Below are 27,585 nucleotides of genomic sequence, written 5' to 3'. Positions count from 1 at the left end.
TACAGGCAGTGAAAAGGGCAGACACAAGCGGGGTCCTCTTCCTTCTGCAGGCAGTAAAGCGGGCAGTACCTAATCCGGAGGTCCTCCTTTTTTTTTTGTCGCGACCGATGACGTTATCAGTGAGCGCGGAGCCGGTGTGAGTGTGAGCTGCAGACATGTCCTACTGCAGGCAGGAGGGTGAGCAAGGACACTGTGCGCAGGGCCGCTTCTGAGGGGCCCCTGAGCGGGGGAGATGGGGCCACAGGGGAGTTAAGGGGCCAGCTATGGCATTGCACATGAATTTTGTGCACCACACTGGGGGTCAGGGAGCTCTGGAGGGGTCCTAGGTCACTAGAATGGCTTCATTAACCACTTCAGTCCCAGAGACATTTTTTTAAATTGTTTTGCTCACTTATTTAAAAAAAAAAAAAAAAATAGTTTTCGGTCTGAAGATTAGTTTAACCATTTCAATACCGGGCAATTTTACCCCTTCCTGCCCAGGCCATTTTTCAGGTTTCAGCGCTCTCACACTTTGAATGACAATTGCGCGGTCATACAACATTGTACCCAAACTAAAATGTTATCATTTTCTTCACACAACTAGAGCTTTCTTTTGGTGGTATTTAATCACCGCTGGGGTTTTTATTTTTTGCTAAATTAACAAAAAAAGAGCAAAAATTTTGAAAAAAAACCACATTTTTCTTTGTTTCTGTTATAAAAGTTTACAAATAAATAATTGTTCTTCATAAATTTAGGCCGAGATGTATTCTGCTACATGTCTTTGGTGAAAATAACCCAAATTAGGATGTATTATTTAGTTTGTAGGAAAGTTATAGAGTTCACAAACTATGGTATAGATCTGAATATTGATCAATCCTGAAGTACTGACGGCCAATCTAATTTCTTGAGGTCCAAGAATGTCAGAATAGTACAGATATCCCCCAAATGTCAGGACGGTACAGATATCCCCCAAATGTCAGGACGGTACAGATATCCCCCAAATGTCAAGACAGTACAGATATCCCCCAAATGTCAGGACAGTACAGATATCCCCCAAATGACCCCTTTTTGCAGAGTAGACAGTCCGACGTACTTCATAAGAGGAATGGCGAGTTTTTTGAAGTTGTATTTTTATGTCATAATTTTTCGGAAAATGAAAAAATTAAAAAAATTATTTTCACTATTTTTTTTTTTACATACTGTCACCAGTGCAGTACAGCGTCATCATATAACTGGCATGGCGGTTAACAGGGACACTGACTGGTGACAGTATGAAAAAAGATATATATATATTTTTTTTTAATTTTTTTATTTATTTTTTATTACATTTTTTTTAAAATTTTTTTAAGATTTTTTTTTCATATTTGACTATGACCAAAGTAGTACAATGTTACCATAGTAACACTGTACTACTTTGGGGAAGTGATCAGTATTTTTTTTTTTTTACACAATTTGCTTATAGCAAAGAATTACTTTGCTATAAGCAAGCATTTACCTGAATGAAATCGATTCATTCAGCTTTTTTTTTTTTTTTTTTTGTGCTTAGCTGTGATTTGGTCACAGCTAATCACATGACATGTGCATGTGATTAGCTATGACCATTCACAGCTAGGCACTAGTATACAATGGATGGCATCATGAATGAAGCCATCCATTGTATACAACTGTCATGTGACCTGCTGTGATTGGTCACAGCAGGTCACATGGTACCAGCAACGGGAGCCGGTACTCGGATCTGTCATCGGCCGTGTCCGAGGTGCACGGCCGGTGACAGATCCCGCTGCTGCGCCGCTCTGCATTACCGCAAACGGCGCATGTGCGGGAGCACGCCAAATGGCGTGCACCCGGAATGAAGAGGCACATCTGAAGCCGCCAAACGGCCATTGCCCGGGCGGCTAATGGTTAAAACCCCCAAACATGATGTATTTTCTAGAAGCCGGCACGTTCTGGACGCTAAAGCTGATTTTAGAGCGCACGTACGCAATATATCACCCTTTAAAAAAAAAAAAAAACATAAGAGGTTGCGCTGAGTAAAAATATACCAAACCTTAAAACTGCGTGCGCCCGCGAAACCCCGACAAACCTCAGAACCCTATATTTTACATAGGCAATGTGTTAACCCTTTCACCGCCAGAGCTGTTTTTACGGTTTTTGTTTTGCACACATTTAAAAAGAAATCATTAACGGTGCACCGAAATGAAAATTCCGGTGCCGAAAACCAAAACTCAAAATACACTTGGCCGAAAACCGAAATGCGCAGTTTTTTAAAATTAATATTTTTTTTGGAAAAAAAACATTTAAAAAAGAAATATATATATATCCCAATTTTTTTGTAAAATATGAAAGAGAATGTCACGGCGAGTAAATAGATACCCAACTTGTGACGCTTTAAAATTGCGCATGCTCATGGAATGATGTGAAACTGCGGTACTTAAAAAAAAATCTTCATGGGTTTTGTTTTAAAAATTTCTGCAGGTTAGCGGTGTAAAGTTACAGAGGAGGTCTAGTGCGAGAATTATGACTCTTGCTCCGATGTTCGTGGCAATACCTCACCTGTGGTTTGAACACTGTTTACATATGTGGGCGTGGCCTATGTATATGTTCACCACTATGTGTGAGCACAGGGGGGGGCACTTTAATTTTTTTTTATTTTTTTTAATTTAATTTTTTTTTTGGATTGTCCCTTTTTAAAAAACTTTTTAATCACTTTTATTCTTATCACAAGAAATGCATGCATGCCTTGTGATATAAATATTATGGAGAGGTATGGGGTTAATAAGAAATAATTAGTGACAGGTCCTCTTTATGGAGAGATATGGGGTTAATAAGAAATAACTTGTGACAGGTCCTCTTTATGGAGAGATGTGGGGTCAATGAGAAATAATTAGTGACAGGTCCTCTTTATAGAGAGATGTGGGGTCAATGAGAAATAATTAGTGACAGGTCCTCTTTATGGAGAGATGTGGGGTCAATGAGACATAATTAGTGACAGGTCCTCTTTATAGAGAGATGTGGGGTCAATGAGAAATAATTAGTGACAGGTCCTCTTTATGGAGAGATGTGGGGTCAATGAGAAATAATTAGTGACAGGTCCTCTTTATAGAGAGATGTGGGGTCAATGAGAAATAATTAGTGACAGGTCCTCTTTATGGAGATATGGGGGGTCAATGAGAAATAATTAGTGACAGGTCCTCTTTATAGAGAGATGTGGGGTCAATGAGCAATAATTAGTGACAGGTCCTCTTTATGGAGAGATGTGGGGTCAATGAGAAATAATTAGTGACAGGTCCTCTTTATAGAGAGATATGGGGTCAATGAGAAATAATTAGTGACAGGTCCTCTTTATAGAGAGATATGGGGTCAATGAGAGATATGGGGTCAATGAGACATAATTAGTGACAGGTCCTCTTTATGGAGAGATATGGGGTCAGTAAGACATAATTAGTGACAGGTCCTCTTTATGGAGAGATATGGGGGGTCAATGAGAAATAATTAGTGACAGGTCCTCTTTATGGAGAGATATGGGGTCAATGAGACATAATTAGTGACAGGTCCTCTTTATGGAGAGATATGGGGGGTCAATGAGAAATAATTAGTGACAGGTCCTCTTTATGGAGAGATATGGGGGGTCAATGAGAAATAATTAGTGACAGGTCCTCTTTATGGAGAGATATGGGGTCAATGAGACATAATTAGTGACAGGTCCTCTTTATTGAGAGATATGGGGTCAATAAGACATAATTAGTGACAGGTCCTCTTTATGGAGAGATATGGGGGGTCAATGAGAAATAATTAGTGACAGGTCCTCTTTATGGAGAGATATGGGGTCAATAAGACATAATTAGTGACAGGTCCTCTTTATGGAGAGATATGGGGGGTCAATGAGAAATAATTAGTGACAGGTCCTCTTTATGGAGAGATATGGGGTGTCAATGAGAAATAATTAGTGACAGGTCCTCTTTATGGAGACATCGGGGGTCAATAAGACCCCACATCTCTCCTCTGCAATGTAAAGCATTGGATAAAAAAAAAAGCATTGTTCCAGTGCTTTTTGGAAGGAAAAAAAAATGGCCGGAACCGGAAGTGACATCGCTCCGGTCCTCCAAGGGCATAGAGATGAGTGTCGGCCATCTTTCCTTCTCTCATCTCTATGCCCAGCGCTGGGATCGTTCGATGGTTTCTCAGGTAAGGCTGAGAACTACCCAGCGGTGGCCGGTGGCAGCGGCGGCAGGCAGTCGGTGGCGAGGGGCGGGGTTTTTTTTCGGCACCTGTATTGGTGGTTTGGTTTTTTTTTTTTTCCATTTTGACTGACGGCCAAAAGGGGTTTTTTCGCCAAAACGTTTTGGCCACCGAAATTTCAGTGCATCCCTAGAAATCATTTTGGGCCTGAAGGTTCCTCAACCACCCCCATCCCCAAACATGATATATTTTCTGACAACAGACACCATGGAGAATAACATTGTGGTAGTTCCAATCTTTTATGTCATGCGATATTACCGGGAAGGTCTAAAAAAACCCCAAATTTCAGTTAAAAAAAAAAAAAATGCACTAAGGTGAATTTTAGGGAAATCAAATTATAATGAATTGGCCAAATATTTGGTAAAATATAAAAGACGAGGTTGTGCCAGGTGAATGGATACTAGAGATGCCCTGGTGCTGATGCCGAGTATTTCCTTGCAGTGACAGTTCGGGTTAGAGAACTTTTGATTGGTCAGCACCGTCACATGGAAAGGGGCGTGTCGGGCTTATACTGTTATCCCGTTTGCTGCCAGAGCCTTTTTTAAGTTTTTTTTTGTTTTTTTTTGTTTTTTTTTATTTTTGCACAAAAAAATCATTTTAGGCCTGAAAATTACACAAAACCCACAAACATGATATATTTTCTGAAATTGGAGACTCGAGAGAATAAAATAATTGTAGTTCCAGTTTTTTATGCCACATATTACTGCAAAATTTCAGTAAAAAATACTAGTTTGGTTAATTTTAGGACATAAAAAAAGTAATAAATTACCCTATTTTTTTTTTGTAAAATATAAAAGACGAGGTTGCAGCGAGTAAATCGATATCCAACTTGTCAAATCTTTGTGTGCGCTCGCGAAATGACGACGAACTTCAGAACCCTGTATTTTATATGGGTGACACTTTTAAAACCTCCTTCTAGGTCAGCAATGGGCAAACTACGGCCCGGCGGACCTTTTAATCCGGCCCGCGGAGCTAGGCTCCCGCTAGGCTCCTCTCACAGTCCACCCTGAAGACCGGTGTAGCATGAAAATCTGTCTCCTGTGAGGATCTGTCCCCCTCGACGTATCTGCGCATGTGCCGGAGATCGCTGATCCGCTGCTAATGCCTGAAACTGGCACATGCGCAGATACGTCGAGGGGGACAGATCCTCACAGGAGACAGATTTTCATGCTACACCAGAACGGCGCGGGAACATGGCGAGAGGAACGCGCGGAGCAAAGGTAAGTGAATTGACACAGGGGGGACTTGGGGACTTATATGGGGGATGAATTACTATGGGGAATGAATTACTATATGGGGGATGAATTACTATGGGGGGGATGAATTACTATAGGGGGGATGAATTACTATATGGGGGATGAATTACTATGGGGGGGATGAATTACTATGGGGGGGATGAATTACTATGGGGGATGAATTACTATATGGGGGGTGAATTACTATATGGGGGGGATGAATTACTATGGGGGATGAATTACTATATGGGGGGGATGAATTACTATGGGGGATGAATTACTATATGGGGGATGAATTACTATAGGGGGGATGAATTACTATAGGGGGGATGAATTACTATATGGGGGGTGAATTACTATAGGGGGGATGAATTACTATATGGGGGATGAAGTACTATATGGGGGGTGAATTACTATATGGGGGATGTATTACTATATGGGGGATGAAGTACTATATGGGGGGTGAATTACTATAGGGGGGATTAATTACTATGCTTACTATAGATGACACATACACATCATTCATCTACTCTTGGTCCGGCCCCCGGGTCCAATATATGAACCCATTGCGGCCCTCAAGTCAAAAAGTTTGCCCACCCCTGTTCTAGGTCATCAGTATAGTTAGAGGAGGTCTGGTGCTAGAATTATTGCTTTCGTTCTGGCGTGTGCGGCGATACGTAACTTGTATCGCAATCGACGGTTTCATGCGTAGGCGCCCCAGCGTGTACTTTGTACATGGGTGGGGGGCTCAGTTTTTTGGGGGGTATGTTATGTTCTTGGGTGTAACCTTCATTTTTTCCAATTAAAAAAAAAACAAAAAAAAGTTTACGGTTTTTTTTTTTCCTTTTACGTTCTCTTTTACGTTCTCTTTTACGTTCTTTTTTTACTTTTTTTTTTTGACGTTCTTTTTTACGTTTTTTTTTTTTACGTTCTTTTTTACATTCTTTTTTTTTTTTTTACATTTTTTTTTTTACATTCTTTTATGGTTTTTTTTTTTTTTACGTTCTTTTATGGTTTTTTTTACGTTCGTTCTTTTTTACTTTTGTTTTTTACGGGTTTTTTTTGTTTTTTTTTTTCTTTTTTAAGTTTTTTTTCTTACGTTCTTTTTTACGTTTTACGTTCTTTTTTACGTTTTTTTTTTTACGTTCTTTTTTACGTTTTTTTTTATTTTTACTTTTTTTCTTTTATCACATGTGCTGATTTTTTTGGTGACCGGTTCTCCCTATTGAGACATCCAAGGTCTAAAAGACCCCGGATGTCTCCCCTCTGCTCCCCTGAATGTAACGCAGTGCACATCACACCGTATTACATTCTTTCCGAGCCTCAATTGCCGGGAATCTCTCAACCAGGACAAGCTGCTGTCGCCCAAATGCTTCCACCTGATATGTGAGCCCTGCTGCTTGCCCGCAGCAGGGCTGAAGGTTAAAAAAAAAAAAGCTACCTGCCCGGAGCTACATGTCCCAGGCGTCGGGTGATAGGAATTCAACTTCCCTGCACTAGATGGAGCTGAGGAGCATAGGAAATACATACACCCAACAAGAGATACAATGTAACAATTCTAGAGAATCTTAGGCTGGGTCCACACCACTGTGTGTTGTGATTGATGCGTTTTTTTCCAGAACCATTTGCAGTGGATTTTGCACTTTGGAACATAAGTTTGACGCGCATTCATTTTTTTTCATGTCACTAGGAAAGCATTGACTGATGTGACTTTGGATGGTTGGGACTTTGATGCGACTTGGGTGGGACTTTGGATGGGCACAACTTTGATGCAGCTTTGGATGGGTGTGACTTTGATGTGCCTTTGGGTGCGGCTTTGATGTGCCTTTGGGTGCGGCTTTGATGTGCCTTTGGGTGCGGCTTTGATGTGCCTTTGGGTGCGGCTTTGATGTGCCTTTGGGTGCGGCTTTGATGTGCCTTTGGGTGCGGCTTTGATGTGCCTTTGGGTGCGGCTTTGATGTGCCTTTGGGTGCGGCTTTGATGTGACTTTGGGTGCGGCTTTGATGTGACTTTGGGTGCGGCTTTGATGTGACTTTGGGTGCGGCTTTGATGTGACTTTGGGTGCGGCTTTGATGTGACTTTGGGTGCGGCTTTGATGTGACTTTGGGTGCGGCTTTGATGTGACTTTGAAGGAGTGTGGCTTTGATGTGACTTTGAAGGAGTGTGGCTTTGATGTGACTTTGGGTGCGACTTTGATGTTACTTTGGGTGCGGCTTTGATGTGACTTTGGGTGCGGCTTTGATGTGACTTTGGGTGCGGCTTTGATGTGACTTTGGGTGCGGCTTTGATGTGACTTTGGGTGCGGCTTTGATGTGACTTTGATGTTACTTTGGGTGCGACTTTGGGTGCGGCTTTGATGTGACTTTGGGTGCGACTTTGATGTTACTTTGATGTTACTTTGGGTGCGACTTTGATGTGACTTGAAAAGGGTGCGACTTTGGATGGGCACAACTTTGATGCAACTGTGGATGGGTGCGGCTTGAATGCAACCTTGGATGGGTGTGACATGGATGCGACTTTGATGCTACTTGAGTGCCACAGTGTAAAGTCACATCAAAGTCGTACTACATGAACAGAACTGTCATATTTCCTTATTATCCCCAAAAAAAAAAGTTGCATAAAAGTTGCATCTATCCAAAGTCGCATCAAAATCGCATCAAAGTCAATACTTTCCTATTGGCAGGAAAAAAAAAAACAGGAAATAAAGGACTGCATGCGTTTCTGCCATGTGTCCATTTTTAGTCTATTGAACCAAAAACGCACCGTGTTATGTTTAAAAAGAAAAAAAAGTCCTTGACCCTTTCCACTACGGCAGCGACTGAAAAAAGCATAGATATGAACGTGTCGCATAGGAAACCATGTTACATAGACTGTAGTGCCTTTCTGCAAAAATGCCATAAAAAAACGCCTTGGTGTGAACCGCGCCTAAACAATGTATTGCCTGTGCTCCTCGGCTCCCCGTAGTGGCCATAATGCAGTATTACTACCGCCCATAATGAAAGAACATTCAGAGGAGAGGATGGAGCTCAGGAGTGCAGGAGAGACATCTATTGGTTCCATTTATCTTCTAATTCCCTCTAGTGTTCTCCAGAACTGTTACATTGTATCTCATGTCACAAGGACCTGCGTATCTCTATGTAGCGGACATAATGCCGTATTTTACTGCCGCCCATAGTAATAAAATATTGGTTTTGCCCAATTCACACAGAACATGGAGGTTTGCTGAGCGAATCGCTGTGCAGTTTTTTTGGGGGTTTTTGTGTTTTTTTGGGTTTTTTTTGTTGGTGTTTGTTTTTGGTGGTGTTTGTTTTGTTGGTGTTTGTTTTGGTGGTGTTTGTTTTGTTGGTGTTTGTTTTGTTGGTGTTTGTTTTTGTTGGTGTTTGTTTTTGTTGGTGTTTGTTTTTGTTGGTGTTTGTTTTTGTTGGTGTTTGTTTTTGTTGGTGTTTGTTTTTGTTGGTGTTTGTTTTGTTGGTGTTTGTTTTGTTGGTGTTTGTTTTGTTGGTGTTTGTTTTTGTTGGTGTTTGTTTTGGTGGTGTTTGTTTTGGTGGTGTTTGTTTTTGTTGGTGTTTGTTTTGTTTTTTTGTTGGTGTTTGTTTTGGGTTTTTTTTTGTTTAATTTTAATTTTTTTGTGTTTTTTTTAAATAAATGGCCCCAAGTTAAAATGCTTGAGTCTGTTCAGGGTTGTCACCGAATACCTAGAGAAGCACACATCGCTCCGTACTCGGCGGTTGAAATACCTTCTTAATCGTCATCGATCTTTTCTGTTCTCATTTAGGAAAGGACAAAATCATTTTTGTTACCAAAGAAGATCATGACACGCCAAGCAGTGCGGAGCTGATAGCAGACGATCCCAACGATCCCTATGAAGATCACGGTGAGTGAGTCCAGAGCGCGGCGCGGGTGTGTGTGTTCTGTCCGATACGTCTGTCTGAATGTTCTCGTTTAGATCCGTGGTCTCCAAACAGCGGCTCGAGGGTCAGATGTGGCCCTTTGCTTGCCCTTATTCAGCGTTTGGGGCGCTATTCCTCCCACTGACATCAATGATGGGACACTATTCCTCCCACTGATACCAATGATGGGGCACTATTCCTCCCACTGACACCAATGATGGGGCACTATTCTTCCCACTGACACCAATGATGGGGCACTATTCCTCCCACTGACACCAATGATGGGGCACTATTCCTCCCACTGACACCAATGATGGGGCACTATTCCTCCCACTGACACCAATGATGGGGCACTATTCCTCCCACTGACACCAATGATGGGGCACTATTCCTCCCACTGACACCAATGATGGGGCACTATTCCTCCCCCTGACACCAATGATGGGGCACTATTCCTCCCACTGACACCAATGATGGGGCACTATTCCTCCCCCTGACACCAATGATGGGGCACTATTCCTCCCACTAATACCAATGATGGGGCACTATTCCTCCCACTGACACCAATGATGGGGCACTATTCCTCCCCCTGACACCAATGATGGGACACTATTCCTCCCGCTGACACCAATGATGGGGCACTATTCCTCCCCCTGGCACCAATGATGGGGCACTATTCCTCCCCCTGGCACCAATGATGGGGCACTATTCCTCCCACTGACACCAATGATGGGGCACTATTCCTCCCACTGACACCAATGATGGGGCACTATTCCTCCCACTGATACCAATGATGGGGCACTATTCCTCCCACTGATACCAATGATGGGGCACTATTCCTCTCACTGACACCAATGATGGGGCACTATTCCTCCCACTGATACCAATGATGGGGCACTATTCCTCCCACTAATACCAATGATGGGGCACTATTCCCCCCACTGACACCAATGATGGGGCACTATTCCTCCCCCTGACACCAATGATGGGGCACTATTCCTCCCCCTGACACCAATGATGGGGCACTAGTCCTCCCACTGATACCAATGATGGGGCACTATTCCTCCCACTGACACCAATGATGGGGCACTATTCCTCCCACTGAAACCAATGGTGGGGCGCTGTTCCTGCCTTTGACACCAATGGTGGGGCGCTGTTCCTGTCACTGGCACCAGGGATGGGACATTTGTGTCAGTGTGAGGTATAGTGCTCCATTTCTACTGTCAGTGGTGCCAAAAAACACATCCCCTGCATCCCTTTTAAATGTGCATGCTTAAGCAACTGCCAATTGTACAGCTAAAGTCTGCGCCAACAAGCGACCAGCCGGAGAGAGAATGCACATCTAATGGGATGCAGAGGATGTGTTCTTTCATACTAGGAGGCAGGGTGCTGTGGAATTTATAGGAACCCGCCAGCTTCTCCCACCAAACCAGCAGACTGATGCAATGATGTCACTGGATCTCAAGAGGTTTCTTTTTAAAAAAAAAAAAATTGATACGTCTGAACTATTGTGATTTCATGTTGAAAGGCGAGAACAGGGGAAAGTATCCTGTGTTGTGTATTACTCTTCAGCTTGGACTCTTCCAGTGATTTGCTGCGATTTAGTCTGTTATTTTTACAGCCATTTCCTTCACGCTTGGTCCACCATGTTGCTCATAACACCTCTGCAGCTGAGCGCCCTTCAGATATATGTGCAGCGCGGTACTGCTTGCGCTGGTTCTGGAACGATCCCTTTGAGACTGCGTCTGCTTGCTCTCTATAAATACAGTCCAGGAATACTTTCATTTTATATTTTGTTCGCTCTGCTTTTTTTTTTTTTTTTTTGGATCGTGAAGATCGTTGTGTTTTAGACATTTTCATGTCAGTTCCCTGCCTTTGTCCCCAGGGGGCAGCATTAACGCACTTTTTTTTTTTTTTTTTCCTCCATCGCACACAAAGTCCAGGGGGTGTCGCGGAACGCAGATCTCAGACTTCGGCATTGGCGGCGGATTCTTATGAATTCACCGATCGCTTCTGCCCTCGGACTCAGAGTGGTCTGCCTGTAAGAATTCGGTCCAGTACAGGGGGGTTAAGCTTGCAATGGACGCCGATCCAAAAAAAACAGATTATCCCAGCATGCCGAGTCAGCGATGTCTCTTTGCGTGTCCTGGTATGGGAAGCACGTACACGCGGATTATCTGTACGTGTTCATTAAAGGGGGAGGAGCTACGGCACAGGATGTTTTGGCCTTGGATTGTACAGTTCCTTAAATCAATCCAATCAAACGCCGGCAGACAGTCGCGCACATTACAGATTTATAAATACTTGACCTCCGGATGGTTTTACCCCCCCCCCTTCATGACTGGGGGGTTATTATTATTATTTTTTTTTTTTTTTGCTATTCAGCACTGCGCTACTTTAACTGGAAATTGCGCTGTTGTGCAACACTGTATGCAAATGTAATTTATATCATTTCTTTCACACAAATAGAGCTTTCTTTTGGTGATGTCTGATCACCACTGGGCTTATTTGTTACTTAATTAAAAAAAAGACCAAACATTTTGAAAGGAAAAATATTTTCTACTTTCTGTTATTAAACATATCAAATAATAATAAAAATCTAATTTCTTCATAAATTTAGGCCAAAATGTATTCTGCTGCATGTCTTCGGTAAAAAAAAAAAAATGAATTCCCATTAAAGTGTTACTAAACCCCGGACCCCGCATTCACTATATCCGCTCTCCCCGGACCCCGCATTCACTATATCCGCTCTCCCCGGACCCCGCATTCACTATATCCGCTCTCCCCGGACCCCGCATTCACTATATCCGCTCTCCCCGGACCCCGCATTCACTATATCCCCTCTCCCCGGACCCCGCATTCACTATATCCGCTCTCCCCGGACCCCGCATTCACTGTATCCGCTCTCCCCGGACCCCGCATTCACTGTATCCGCTCTCCCCGGACCCCGCATTCACTGTATCCGCTCTCCCCGGACCCCGCATTCACTGTATCCGCTCTCCCCGGACCCCGCATTCACTATATCCGCTCTCCCCGGACCCTGCATTCACTATATCCGCTCTCCCCGGACCCCGCATTCACTGTATCCGCTCTCCCCGGACCCCGCATTCACTGTATCCGCTCTCCCCGGACCCCGCGTTCACTGTATCCGCTCTCCCCGGACCCCGCGTTCACTGTATCCGCTCTCCCCGGACCCCGCGTTCACTGTATCCGCTCTCCCCGGACCCCGCGTTCACTGTATCCGCTCTCCCCGGACCCCGCGTTCACTGTATCCGCTCTCCCCGGACCCCGCGTTCACTGTATCCGCTCTCCCCGGACCCCGCGTTCACTGTATCCGCTCTCCCCGGACCCCGCGTTCACTGTATCCGCTCTCCCCGGACCCCGCGTTCACTGTATCCGCTCTCCCCGGACCCCGCGTTCACTGTATCCGCTCTCCCCGGACCCCGCGTTCACTGTATCCGCTCTCCCCGGACCCCGCGTTCACTGTATCCGCTCTCCCCGGACCCCGCGTTCACTGTATCCGCTCTCCCCGGACCCCGCGTTCACTGTATCCGCTCTCCCCGGACCCCGCGTTCACTGTATCCGCTCTCCCCGGACCCCGCGTTCACTGTATCCGCTCTCCCCGGACCCCGCGTTCACTGTATCCGCTCTCCCCGGACCCCGCGTTCACTGTATCCGGTCTCCCACAGTACACACAACATAGAAATGTAATTATTTTAGTAAATATAAACTGCTAAATCCCTTTTCTCAGCAATCTATAGCAGTCTTGTGACTTCTATCAGTGTCCAGCAGAGCAAAAGCTTGTAGGAGGATTTTTTTTCTTCTGCTCTAGGAGGATGCAGAACCCCTAACCCTCTGTCTGGACAGTGCTGATTTGACCCTGTCTTGATCACATGCACTCTCCCAAGGAAAAAAAAAACTAGTCTAGTAATACACACCAAACTGAGTATGTGCAGATTGTCTTCACACGATATGTCTTAGACGATAAGAGGGGGACACTGGAAGAAGGGGAGGATCAGAGGAGACAGGATCAAACATCCTTTTTACACAGTGCAGAGGATTAGCCCCTTAGGTCCCACAGTGAGTATAACAAGCATGCTTTACTGCATCTACAGACTGATTGTACTGTTGGGGGTTCAGGAACACTTTAATATTGATTGGTTTGTGTGGCAGTTATAGCGTCTACAAACTATGGGATACAGTGGATATAAAAGTCTACACACCCCTTTTAAAATGTTTCTGTGATGTCCAAAAAGAGACAAAGATAAATCAATTCAGAACTTTTTCCACCTTTTTAATGTGACCTATAAACTGTATCTCAGTTGGAACAACAAACTGAAATCTTTTAGGTGGAGGGAATTAAAAATAAAAAATAATCTGGTTGCATAAGTGTTCACACCCTTACACTAATCCTTTTGTTGAAGCCCCTTTTGATGTGATTCCAGCACTCCGTCTTTTTGGGGGAGGAGTCTATCAGCACGGCACATCCTGACTTGGCAATATTTTCCCACTCTCCAGATCTGTCAGATTGCATGTCATCTCCTGCGCACAGCCCTCTTCAGATCACCCCGCAGATTGTCCATTGGATTCAGGTCTGGGCTCTGGCTGGGCCATTCCAGAACTTTCCTCTTCTGGTGAAGCCGTTCCTTTGTGTATGGATGTGGATGGATGCTTTGGGTGGTTGTCATGCTGAAAGGCGAAGTACCTCTTCATGTTCAGCTTTCTAGCAGAAGCCGGAAGGTTTTGTGCCAATATTGACTGGTATTTGGAACTGTTCATAATTTCCTCTACATGGACTGAGGCTGCAGTTCCAGCTGAAGAGAAACAGCCCCAAAGCAGGATGCTGCCACCACCATGCTTCACAGTGGGTATGGTGTTCTTTCGGTGATGTGCAGTGTTGTTTTTGGAATCTTTTGGAATTATGGACAAAAGGTTCACCCTTGGTTCCATCAGACCAGAACACATTTTCCCACATGCTATTGGGAGACTTCAGATGTGTTTTTGCAAAATGTAGCCGGGCTTGGATGTTTTTCTTCGTAAGAAAATTCTTCCGTCTTCCCCTCTACCCCATAGCCCAACATATGAAGAACACGGGAGATTGTCACATGGACCACACAGCCAGGCGTTGACAGATATTCCTGCAGCTCCTTTCATGTGCCTCCCAGACAAGTTTTCTTCTCGTCTTTTCATCAATTTTGGAGGGACATCCAGTTCTTGGTGATGTCACTGTTGGTGATGTCACTGTTGGTGATGTCACTGTTGCGCCATATTGTCTCCACTTGATGACCGTCTTCACTGTGTTCCATGGTACATCTAATGCCTTGGAAATTCTTTTGTCCCCTTCTCCTGACTGATACCTTTTTTAACAATGAGATCCCTCTGATACTTTGGAAGCTCTCTGCGAACCATGGCTTTTGCTGTAGGATGTGACTAAGAAAATGTCAGGAAAGACCTACTAGAACAGCTGAACTTTATTTGGGGCTAATCAGAGGCACTTTAACCGCTTCCTGATCACCCTATAGCAGAAATACCGCTACAGGGCAGCAGGGGATCAAAAACGTGTGTGTGTGTGTGTGTGTGTGTGTGTGTGTGTGTGTGATTTCGCATTTCCAGGTAGGGGGGCGCGCGCCCTACCCGCACCGCCATTTGCAGCTGTCAATCACCGGGTCCTGGCCGTTGATTACTCGCCGGTGATTGCTGAGCATCTCCAACGGGGAGGAGAACTGTTTGTAAACAAAACAGTTCTCCTCCCTGTCAGCTCGTGCGCAGTGCTGTGGATGGCTGCGCACAGGTCAGCAGGGGGGCATTCGCAGGTACGCCCCAAACCTGGAAGAAAGCCCGCACCGTACATTGCTGAGCCTGCACCCCCCAACTCAGGAAATGTACTGTGAGCACACAGCAAGTGGTTAAAGTATATATAACTTTTTTTTTTTCTCCCAGATAGGAAATGGGTAGGAAAGGGTTAAAACCACCATTATGTCAGCCCGTGGTGGTGGGAGGGAAGGGGGGGGGGCGCACTGACAATGGCTGGGACATGGGAGCCTATGGGTGATGTCACTGCTTCCGGAATTCCCAGGCATTCTGATTCAGGTAGTTACAACTGGAAAAAAGAAACACATTTCATAATTTGTTCGGCTCGTTTACACCGGCTTCGGCTCTAACACACCAGAGCGCCTGCTGCTTCCACATGCTGCTTCCACATGCTGCTTCCACATGCTGCTTCCACATGCTGCTTCCACATGCTGCTTCCACATGCTGCTTCCACATGCTGCTTCCACATGCTGCTTCCACATGCTGCTTTGACGTGTTTGTGATACTTCAGGGATGCTTTAATGAAGCTTGACAAATGCCCTGTGTGTTCATTTTCATTTTGTTTTAATGGGGCCCAGTAGAATCTAGAATCCCCCCCCCCCCCCAGGTCAGTAGTACCCCCATGGGGCAGAACCCCAGCTCAGTAGTAACCCCCCCCCAGCTCTGCTGATTCCCCCGCTGAGTAGTAAACCCCCCAGCTCTGCTGATTCCCCCGCTGAGTAGTAAACCCCCCAGCTCTGCTGATTCCCCCCGCTGAGTAGTAAACCCCCCAGCTCTGCTGATTCCCCCGCTGAGTAGTAAACCCCCCAGCTCTGCTGATTCCCCCCGCTGAGTAGTAAACCCCCCAGCTCTGCTGATTCCCCCACTGAGTAGTAAACCCCCCAGCTCTGCTGATTCCCCCCACTGAGTAGTAAACCCCCCAGCTCTGCTGATTCCCCCCACTGAGTAGTAAACCCCCCAGCTCTGCTGATTCCCCCGCTGAGTAGTAAACCCCCCAGCTCTGCTGATTCCCCCGCTGAGTAGTAAGCCCCCAGCTCTGCTGATTCCCCCGCTGAGTAGTAAGCCCCCAGCTCTGCTGATTCCCCCACTGAGTAGAAAGCCCCCAGCTCTGCTGATCCCCAGCAATAGTACCTTCATTCAGCGGATCCCCCCCCCCGCTCAGTAGTAACACTCCAGCTCTAGTGATCCCCCACTCAATAGTAACCCCCAGCTCTGCTGATCCTCTGGTTTCCTGATCCTCCCCACTCTCTTGTCCCCACTCACCTCCTGCTATATTACTCCCACACTGGGCACCACATGGGACATTGCTAGTTTCTCCTGCTCCGGTCCCCCAGCTCTGCTGCTCCTCTGCTGCTCAGTCCTCTCTCTGGTCCCCACTCACCTTCCACTGTAGTGTTCCCATTTTGCACACCATGTACGCTCTCTGCTAATTGCTCCACTCCAGTCCAGACCACGCTCACCTTCACCCCAGTTGTGACGTCAGCACCAACCGCTTCCAGAATATATACACAGGAACCAGAAGTGACTGATGGCGTCTTTCTGGTTTGCTTGTTGGTTTCCCAGTGCATCCTGAGAGATCTCCTACCTGCAATACCTCCAAAACAAAGCGAAGCTAAAGCTGAATAAAAGCCTCTCAAAATCTGCAAGGGCTGTAAGCGAGCGTTGCTATAGACTTCTATGGAGGCTTTGTAGACCCTTTTGAAGCACCAGAAAGCGACCCGGGGTATCATTTTTTTTAAGCAAACGCAACATGTGAACAGGACTGTAAGATTACCATTTTATTCAGTGACAGCAGCATTGAACCATTCCATATCTGCCATCCCTCTCTGCAAATCCCTCCACTCAGTATCCTCCATCCCTCTCTGCCAATCCCTCCACTCAGTATCCTCCATCCCTCTCTGCAAATCCCTCCACTGGCTTCCACTCAGTGTCCTCCACCCCTCTCTGCCAATCCCTCCACTCAGTATCCTCCATCCCTCTCTGCAAATCCCTCCACTCAGTATCCTCCATCCCTCTCTGCCAATCCCTCCACTCAGTATCCTCCATCCCTCTCTGCAAATCCCTCCACTGGCTTCCACTCAGTGTCCTCCACCCCTCTCTGCCAATCCCTCCACTCAGTGTCCTCAATCCCTCTCTGCCAATCCCTCCACTCAGTGTCCTCCATCCCTCTCTGCCAATCCCTCCACTCAGTGTCCTCCATCCCTCTCTGCCAATCCCTCCACTCAGTGTCCTCCATCCCTCTCTGCCAATCCCTCCACTCAGTGTCCTCTATCCCTCTCTGCCAATCCCTCCACTCAGTGTCCTCCACCCCTCTCTGCCAATCCCTCCACTGACCTCCACTCAGTGTCCTCCATCCCTCTCTGCCAATCCCTCCACTCAGTGTCCTCCATCCCTCTCTGCCAATCCCTCCACTGACCTCCACTCAGTGTCCTCCATCCCTCTCTGCCAATCCCTCCACCGGCCTTCACTCAGTGTCCTCCACCCCTCTCTGCCAATCCCTCCACTGGTCTTCACTCAGTGTCCTCCACCCCTCTCTGCCAATCCCTCCACTGGCCTCCACTCAGTGTCCTCCACCCCTCTCTGCCAATCCCTCCACTGATCTCCACTCAGTATCCTCCACCCCTCTCTGCCAATCCCTCCACTGGCTTCCCATTGCCCAACGAATAAAATTCAAAACATTAACAATAACATATAAAGCCATTTATAACTCCGCCCCAAATTACATCACCAATCTGGTCTCCAAATATCACCCAAACTGTACACTCGGCTCCTCCCACGACCTCCTGCTCTCTAGCTCCCTTGTCTCCTCCTCCCATGCTCGTCTCCAGGACTTCTCCAGAGCTTCCCCCATCCTCTGTAACTCTCTACCCTAATTTATCAGACTATCGCCTTCTCTGCTCACTTTTAGGCGATCTCTGAAAACCTCTCTTCAGGGAAGCCTATCCTGCCCTCAGCTAATAATGGAATCTTCTACGCTTCCAACCAGTCCATCCCCCACAGTTACCTTTTGTACCACTAGCCCCTCCCTCCTAGATTGTAAGCTCCCAGGATCAGGGCCCTCCTATCCCTCTTGTATTGAACTGTATTGTTGCTGTATTGTCTCCCTTTAGGACTTATCCAGAGCCTCTTCCCATCATCTGGAACTCCTCTGAAAACTCACTTATTCAGGGAAGCCTGCCCCACCTAAGAACTGTACTTGAATCACCTCCACCAGATCATCGCCTACAGCTATCGCCTTTTGTAGCACCTCCCCCTTCCTTTAGATTGTAAGCTCCCAGGATTACGGCCCTCCTATTCCTTCTGTACTGAACTGTATTGTTGCTGTATTGTCTCCCGTTATATTATTATACAGTATTTAGTGCTAAAAGGTATGCTCAGCGCTGTACATTATAGTGGGGGACAGAACATGAGACAAGACAGTAACAATACAATACATGAGGGGTTCGAGGGCCCTGCTCCTTGGAGCTTACAATCTAGGAGGGAGGGGGTAGTGGTACAGGAGGAAGTGGCTGTGGGGGATAGAATGGTGGGAGGAGTGGAGGAGATCGGTTGTTAGGTGAGGGTGGGGTAGGCTTCCCTGAAGAGATGTGTTTTCAGGGTGCACCTAAAGGTGAGGAGGGAAGGTGACTGTCTGATGGGTTGGTTTAGTGAGTTCCAGAGGATGGGGGAAGTCCTGGAGAAGTCCATTGTAAAGCGCTGAGCAAACTGGCGCTATATAAATCCTGTATTATAATAATTGATTGGCATTCAGAGTGCTTCCATTGTGTGTCCAATGCCGCATTTTGAAGCCAGTGTAAACAAACCCTGATTGATCCCAGAGCTGCAATCATTTGGCATCTTTTCTGTCATCCCCGAGTTCCTCTTTAACTTTACTACTGACAAAGTGGGAAGCGCCAGCAGAAGAATGCCTGGAGCTGGGATGGCATCCACACAGATCCCGAGGGATAGAATGTTATCATTTCACTGTTAATTGTTCTCCGTCGGTAGAAGCCCCTCCGCCTCCGATGCCAGGGCCGGCTTCCGCAGAGTTAACGCCATCCTCTCATTGATTCGTCTGCCACTTCTGACTGCTTCTGAAAAGCCTGGTGTCACAAGCGGGCAGCAGCTGGCTGAGAGATGTGAATAGTTGGATTCATCCCGCCTGTCACTCGTTCAGTGGTTTGGGGGGCAGCGGGGTGGAAGACATTGTCTAATGCTGCCACTGACCTCGAAAAAAAACATTGAAAACACGGCCCAGCATTCCAGAGAGCTTTGTGAGGGGAGCCGGGCATTATGTCACCGGCAACCTTAGCAGCAGGTCGCTGGGAATTACTCCGGGGCATCGCAGGGCACGGTTTACACCGCGTCATCCGCCCGTCCCAGCAGGGGGTTGGATAAATGTGGGCGGGGCTTAGTGACCTCGTGGAAGTTTGATGCTGCATTGCAGATCTTTAGGTCAATGGGGAGGAAAAAAAAAAAAAGACTAGGTGCACACTGGCACTGTGCCATGGCCATTTTAATGTAGGGCCCTTGCCCAAGGACAGGACTGGTTGAGTGAAATTATTTTCTTTTCAGGTACTTATCCATTTCAATACCGGGCACTTTTACCCCCTTCCTGCCCTGACCATTTTTTCAGGTTTCAGCGCTCACACTTTGAATGACAGTTGCGCGGTGCTTCTTCTCTGACTGTTCAGTGTCAGCCTGGGGACAAATTCAAGATGAATTGGGCTCAGAGGAAATTGGTTGAATGATACTGGCCATTAAACTAATGACATCTAGTGGAAGAAAAAGAGTACTGCAGGTGAAATCTCTGTTACAGCAGAAACTGGTTTTGGGTTTTTATTTTTAGTGGGCTATTCATTTTTATTTTTTGTTTTGCTAGAGATCTGCTCTAAATTACAGCTGGTATATCTTAGATCAGCCTTTCTCAACCAGGGTGCCCAGTCCACAATTGTAGAGGGTGCCTCGGACCGTCCGCGATTGCAGAGGGTGCCTCGGGACCGTCCCGCGATTGCAGAGGGTGCCTCGGGACCTCCCGCGATTGCAGAGGGTGCCTCGGGACCGTCCGCGATTGCAGAGGGTGCCTCGGGACCGTCCGCGATTGCAGAGGGGTGCCTCGGGACCGTCCGCGATTGCAGAGGGTGCCTCGGGACCGTCCGCGATTGCAGAGGGTGCCTCGGGACCGTCCGCGATTGCAGAGGGTGCCTCGGGACCGTCCGCGATTGCAGAGGGTGCCTCGGGACCGTCCGCGATTGCAGAGGGTGCCTCGGGACCGTCCGCGATTGCAGAGGGGTGCCTCGGGACCGTCCGCGATTGCAGAGGGTGGCCTCGGGACCGTCCGCGTTGCAGAGGGTGCGCTCGGGGACCGTCCGCGATTGCAGAGGGTGCGCCTCGGGACCGTCCGCGATTGCAGAGGGTGCGCCTCGGGACCGTCCGCGTTGCAGAGGGGGCGCCTCGGGACCGTCCGCGAATGCAGAGGGGGCGCCTCGGGACCGTCCGCGATTGCAGAGGGGGCGCCTCGGGACCGTCCGCGATTGCAGAGGGGGCGCCTCGGGACCGTCCGCGATTGCAGAGGGGGAGCCTCGGGACCGTCCGCGATTGCAGAGGGGGAGCCTCGGGACCGTCCGCGATTGCAGAGGGGGCGCCTCGGGACCGTCCGCGATTGCAGAGGGGGCGCCTCGGGACCGTCCGCGATTGCAGAGGGGGCGCCTCGGGACCGTCCGCGATTGCAGAGGGGGCGCCTCGGGACCGTCCGCGATTGCAGAGGGGGCGCCTCGGGACCGTCCGCGATTGCAGAGGGGGCGCCTCGGGACCGTCCGCGATTGCAGAGGGGGCGCCTCGGGACCGTCCGCGATTGCAGAGGGGGCGCCTCGGGACCGTCCGCGATTGCAGAGGGGGCGCCTCGGGACCGTCCGCGATTGCAGGGGGCGCCTCGGGACCGTCCGCGATTGCAGAGGGCGCCTCAACTGAAAAAGGTTGAGAAACACTGTCTTTAGATTGTAAGCTCCCAGGATCAGGGCCCTCCTATCCCTCTTGTATTGAACTGTATTGTTGCTGTATTGTCTCCCGTTATATTGTAAAGTGCTGAGCAAACTGTTGGCTCCATAAATCCTGTATAATAATAATAATATATAAATCCTGTATAATAATAATAAAATATAAATCCTGTATAATAATAATAAAATATAAATCCTGTATAATAATATATAAATCCTGTATAATAATAATAATATATAAATCCTGTATAATAATAATATATAAATCCTGTATAATAATAACAGCTACCAGCATTGTTGTTTTTGTTTTGGCTTTCTGTAATTGCCAACACGGCTACGCTAAGCCCTGGGAGAGGGATGGTCTGCACTCTGAGCCAACCAACACTCTGACAGCATTGCACAGTGCTGTCAGTCTAAAAGAGTGAGGAGCAGGAGGTGAGAGCAGAGATGACCCATACAGTGTGTGCGCTAGGGGTGTGTCCCTGACTAGACTGTGCTGCTCAAATGCCCTGGAAGTCAGGGACAGGGCCATACTGTCATTCTCAGGTCACAAGGAGCATGCTCATAGAAGGAAAGAGCAAAGTGACAGTGATTAGCTGATCACTGTGCTGCTTCTCCTTTTACTGGACAGGCTGGGTGTAGGTTGAGGTCGGCCTAGAGAGAGCAAAGTAACATCGATGAGCTCATTTCTGTGCTGCTTCTCCTTTTACTGGCCAGTCACAGGCTGGGTGTAGGTTCAGGACGACCTGGACAGAGCAAAGTGATAGTGATAAGATCACTTCTGTGCTGCTGCTTCTTTTTTTACTGTCCAGTCAGAGCCTGGGGGCAGGTTTAAGGTGGCCTGGAGCATGCTGATAGGAGTAGAGAGAAGCTCATCACTGTGGTGCTTCTCTTTTTACTGTACAGTCACAGGTTAGGTGCAGGTTCAGGATGGCCTGGAGAGAGCAAAGGGACAGTGATAAGCTCATAGAGGATATGTATTGGGCGCAACAATGGAGGAGGCTGTGGGCTGAGAGATGTCAGCCGGGGATGGAGGAGACACTGGACAACAGGGACCGGGCAGCACTTCTAGCAGTTGAAGCAAAATCTGTATGTGGAAGAGGATAGAACAGGAGGGCGCTTCTAAGTGCAGTATATCAGGAGAATCTTAAATAATGCCAGTTAGAAACTCGTATTTAAAACAGGCTCAATAAAATCGTCAGAGTGCAGAGGCTCGATCCACCATGCGAGAACCAGCAGCTGCGGGGGGGGGGGGGAGCTGAGGATCAGATGTCCAAGATAGCCGCTGTAAGTTCTAGGATCGCTGGAGCGCACCGATCGGTCTTGAAGAAGGAGCTTTGCGCATTCTCCGATACGCATCACCGTTCCACACCTGTTCCTCGCCCACGTCTTATCTGGTTGCGGTCCTCTGGACAGTGCGCGCTTCAGCGATCCCGGAACTTGCAGCGGCCATCTTGGACATCTGATTCTCAGCTCCCCCTGCAGCTGCTGGCCGGCACAGCGGGTTCTCGCATGGTGGATCGAGCCTCTGCACTCTGACGATTTTATTGAGCCTGTTTTACCTACGAGTTTGTAAATGTTTCTAACCGTCATTATTTAAGATTCTTCAGGATATACTACACTTAACAGAGGAGCTCATCCCTGTGCTGCTTCTCTTTTTACTATACAGTCACAGGCTGGGTGCAGGTTCAGGATGGCCTGGAGCATGCTGATGGGAGCATAGAGCAAAGTGACAGTGATAAGCTCATCACTGAGCTGCTTCTCTTTTTACTATACAGTCACAGGCTGGGTGCAGGTTCAGGATGGCCTAGAGCAGCAATGGGCAAACTACGGCCCGGCGGACCTTTTAATCTGGCCCGCGGAGCTAGGCTCCCGCTAGGCTCCTCTCACAGTCCGCCCTGAAGACCGGTGTAGCATGAAAATCTGTCTCCTATGAGGATCTGTCCCCCTCGACGTATCTGCGCATGTGCCGGAGATCGCCGATCGGCTGCTACTGCCTGAAACTGGCACATGCGCAGATACATCGAGGGGGACAGATCCTCATAGGAGACAGATTTTCATGCTACACCGGAACGGCGCGGGAACACGGCGAGAGGAACGCGCGGAGCAAAGGTAAGTGAATTGACACAGGGGGGACTTGGGGACTTAATATGGGGGATGAATTACTATGGGGGATGAATTACTATATGGGGGATGAATTACTATACGGGGGATGAATTACTATATGGGGGATGAATTACTATATGGGGGATGAATTACTATATGGGGGATGAATTACTATATGGGGGATGTATTACTATATGGGGGATGTATTACTATATGGGGGATGTATTACTATATGGGGGATGAATTACTATATGGGGGATGTATTACTATATGGGGGATGTATTACTATAGGGGGGATGTATTACTATAGGGGGGATGAATTACTATAGGGGGGATGAATTACTATAGGGGGATGAATTACTATAGGGGGGATGAATTACTATGGGGGATGAATTACTATAGGGGGGATGAATTACTATAGGGGGGATGAATTACTATATGGGGGATGAATTACTATGCTTACTATGGGGGAATATTACTATACTTACTATGGATGACACATACACATCATTCATCTACTCTTGGTCCGGCCCCCGGGTCCAATATATGAACCCATTGCGGCCCTCAAGTCAAAAAGTTTGCCCACCCCTGGCCTAGAGCATGCCGATAGGAGTAGAGAGCAAAGTGATGGTGATAAGCTCATCACTGTGCTGCTTCTCTTTCTATAAGCTCATCCCTGTGCTGCTTCTCTTTTTACTATACAGTCACAGGCTGGGTGCAGGTTCAGGACAGTCTGGGCTCAGAGGAAGTGGGTTGAATGATGCAGTACATCCTCTGGGTCAGGTGAGCGGTGGTGTGTAGGTGACATGTTCTCTTGAAAGTTGTGAAGACTATTCATACTTTCCTTTTTTCTTTTCTTTTTTTTTTTTTCCCAACACAGGTTTGATTTTGCCGAATGGAGACATCAATTGGAACTGCCCTTGCCTGGGCGGAATGGCCAGCGGGCCATGTGGGGAGCAGTTCAAAGCGGCCTTCTCCTGCTTCCACTACAGCCAGGAGGAGGTGAAGGGCTCGGACTGCCTAGACCAGTTCCGGGCCATGCAGGAGTGCATGCAGAAATACCCCGACCTCTACCCACAGGAAGATGAGGAGGAGGAGAGCAGCAAAGACAACCAGGGAACACAGCCGGAGGCAGTAGCAGCGGAAGCCGTGGAGAACCGGGAGTCCAGCTAATAGTGGGGAGGGGGCAGAAGCCTCCCATTCTGATCCTTTTGGCTCCCACTGTTCTGCGGACCACGAAATGGGAAGGGGAGCTGTGCTACCACTCTACTACCTTTATCCACGGTCCACTATGATTTCCTACCATAGCTGCATTACGGCAGTCACACCTCGGGACGAACGCCATGTTGTTTCCTTCATTTCTGATCCACCTATAAGCTGGAAGTGCGATTGTTGTATAATAATGTGATGAAATTCGAGTTAAACGTTCTGAGGTTCATTCATTTGCTTGTGAAGTTCAGGAACCACAAGCTGTAGTTGGGCTATTACTACCCTCACTTGTTCCCTAGAATCAAGATGGTGAAAGAGTTACCTCCGTAACAACCGGCGCATAAACGCGCGCTTATCTGTGGGCAGCGTCCTGTAGATGGTCTTAGTGCCGTAGGAGAACAAGACGAACTCAAACCATTCCAAGTGCAAAAATAAAAAATGCAAAATCTTAGTTTTTCATTAGAAAGCAGCCACAGCTTGGGTAGTAAAGCCTGTCCCTGCCAGCAGAGAAGGTCCCCTGTTTTATGTCCTTTTGCACCCAAGTACCACCGATCTGGCAAAAACTAACAGGTGATTGGTTCCCCTCCATCTGGCTGGATTGGAGGGCAGTTGGGTGTAAACGGACAGCCGGTCCGTTTTCATCCCATAGAGGAGAGCAGGCTGTGTCTGCTCTGCATAGGCGGAGCAGACATGGACCTGTGATCCGGCTGGTCCACTCAGCGGGGAATCGGCGGACAGATCCTCTGGTGAGAAAAACCGGGGCCTTAGGGCTCGTTCACATTAGCATTGCTCTGAGAAAAGTAATCCGTGTGCAAAGCATTTGTAGAGTGTCTCCATTCACTTAAAGTGACGGGGTATAATTCCTGTCTTGGCCACAAAGCAAAACTTCACGGCCACAGTATGCGGACACCCCCACCCACACCTCTGCAGCTAAAGGGGGGAGCTGGGGGGTGGTAAAACCATAACTAAAAAGCAGGGTGAATGAGTTTGGTTTAGAAAGCAGCCACAGTCTTAGTAGAAAAACCTGTCCCCTGCCAGCATTGTGCAGAGAAGGTCCCATTGTGACCTTCTATCCTGCAGAGCCGAAGCTCTAAAGTTAGTAGATGTATATAAAAAGTAAGGCATTTATTAAAAGCAGCCACAGGCGGAGTAGAAAAGCCTGCCCTCTTCCAGCAGCTGAAGAATAATAGCAGCCACAACCAGAGTAGAAAAGCCTGCTGTCTGCCAGCAGCTGCAGAATAAAAGCAGCCACAGCTGGAGTAGAAAAGCCTGCCCTCTACCTGCAGCTGCAGATTAAAAGCAGCCATGGCTGGAGTAGAAAAGCCTGCCCTCTTCCAGCAGCTGCAGATTAAAAACAGCCACAGCCGGAGTAGAAAAGCCTGCCCTCTTCCAGCAGCTGAAGAATAATAGCAGCCACAACCAGAGTAGAAAAGCCTGCCAGCAGCTGCAGAATAAAAGCAGCCACAGCTGGAGTAGAAAAGCCTGCCCTCTACCAGCAGCTGCAGAATTAAAAGCAACCACAGCCGGAGTAGAAAAGCCTGCCCTCTTCCAGCAGCTGAAGAATAATAGCAGCCACAACCAGAGTAGAAAAGCCTGCTGTCTGCCAGCAGCTGCAGAATAAAAGCAGCCACAGCCAGAGTAGAAAAGCTTGCTGTCTGCCAGCAGCTGCAGAATAAAAGCAGCTGCTGGCAGAGTAGAAAAGCCTGCCCTCTGCCAGCAGCTGCAGAATAAAAGCAGCCACAGCCGGAATAGAAAAGCCTGCCCTCTGCCAGCAGCTGCAGAATAAAAGCAGCCACAGCCGGAGTAGAAAAGCCTGCCCTCTGCCAGCAGCTGCAGAATAAAAGCAGCCACAGCCGGAGTAGAAAAGCCTGCTCTCTGCCAGCAGCTGCAGAATAAAAGCAGCCACAGCCGGAGTAGAAAAGCCTGCTCTCTGCCAGCAGCTGCAGAATAAAAGCAGCCACAGCCGGAGTAGAAAAGCCTGCCCCCTGCCAGCAGCTGCAGAATAAAAGTGGCCACAGCCGGAGTAGAAAAGCCTGCCCTCTGCCAGCAGCTGCAGAATAAAAGCAGCCACAGCCGGAGTAGAAAAACTTGCCAGACACTCAGCTGAGCCTGAGCTCTCCAATCCACAGTAAGCAAGTTCTTACTGATTGTAGACTTATTGGTGTGACTCAGTGGGAGGCATATCAGGCCTCTGCAGAGAGACCGCTGCTTTCCCACAGTGAGAGAGAGGGTCCTTCTCTGCGGCTTGCTGGCAGGAGACAGACCTTTCTATCCTAGCTGTGGCTGCTTCCTGAAGGAAATGAACTACAATACTTTGCACGTCTTTTGTTTTGATGGACCTGGAATGTATTCTGAAAGTTGACTTTTGGAACCTCCCGGCAACGGCATCTGCCACGTGTCCACCCTAGAAGTTGCCTGTTAAAGAGTCGGTTCAGAAGACGTTTTGGAGGAGATTTACTAAAACTGGAGCGTGCAAAATCTGGTGAAGCTCTGCATGGTAGCCAATCAGCTTCCAACTTCAGCTTGTTCCTTTAATCTGTGACTATAAAACCTGGAAGCTGATTGGTTCCTGTGTGGAGTTGCAGCAGGTTTTCAGCGCTCCAGTTTTAGTAAATAACCCCCATTATGTTTCCTGGAGCATGTCAATTGGGTGTACACCCTCCTTCCCCTCCTTCCACAGTCACTTCTCTTGATGCATATCCCTTGATAGGAAGTTGGGTTCAGAACCAAAACAGGGAGTGTAGGACCCCAACCCACCCTAAACCCCCCTGATGGCTGTGTCCAGACCCAGGAACTCAAGCGCAAATACCCCCCAGCAGGGTCCACCAGAGATTTTAAGAGCCTCCGGGTGATTCATCTCTTCAGTATCTACCAAAAAGTAAAATGCACGAATATGGGGGGACTGGACCCTCCGAGGTTATAAGGACCTGGTGACTCTTCTCTCTTCGTTTTGCCAAGGCTGAGCCGTAGACGCTGGAATCAGAACATTCACTCTCCAATTATGTCTGTGCCTGAAACCCGATTGTTCCACCGCTGCCTCTCCTCCACACTGCACTGAATCAGCCAGACTCTGCCCGTGATGCTGTGTGACCAGGTGTGCTACTTGAAGAAATTAAAACCTTTTTACCTTTTGTTGCAGAA

The 27,585-nt window shown here is 47.7% G+C and overlaps 1 protein-coding gene across 1 annotated transcript; it reads left to right on the top strand.

Annotated features, from left to right (window-relative positions):
* The first annotated feature begins 39 nt into the window (after positions 1-39).
* CHCHD4 (coiled-coil-helix-coiled-coil-helix domain containing 4) lies at positions 40-27,585 on the top strand. Its single transcript, XM_089666949.1, has 3 exons — positions 40-177; positions 9,229-9,327; positions 24,116-27,585. The coding sequence occupies exons 1-3, from the start codon at positions 156-158 to the stop codon at positions 24,406-24,408; spliced, it is 414 nt and encodes a 137-aa protein (XP_089523075.1). The 5' UTR covers positions 40-155; the 3' UTR covers positions 24,409-27,585.

Source organism: Staurois parvus, unplaced genomic scaffold (genome assembly GCF_062004578.1).
Source record: "Staurois parvus isolate SC_StPar_1 unplaced genomic scaffold, SC_StPar_1.0 ptg002925l, whole genome shotgun sequence".
Taxonomy (NCBI): Eukaryota; Metazoa; Chordata; class Amphibia; order Anura; family Ranidae; genus Staurois; species Staurois parvus.
This window is presented reverse-complemented; position numbering and strand designations above follow the sequence as displayed.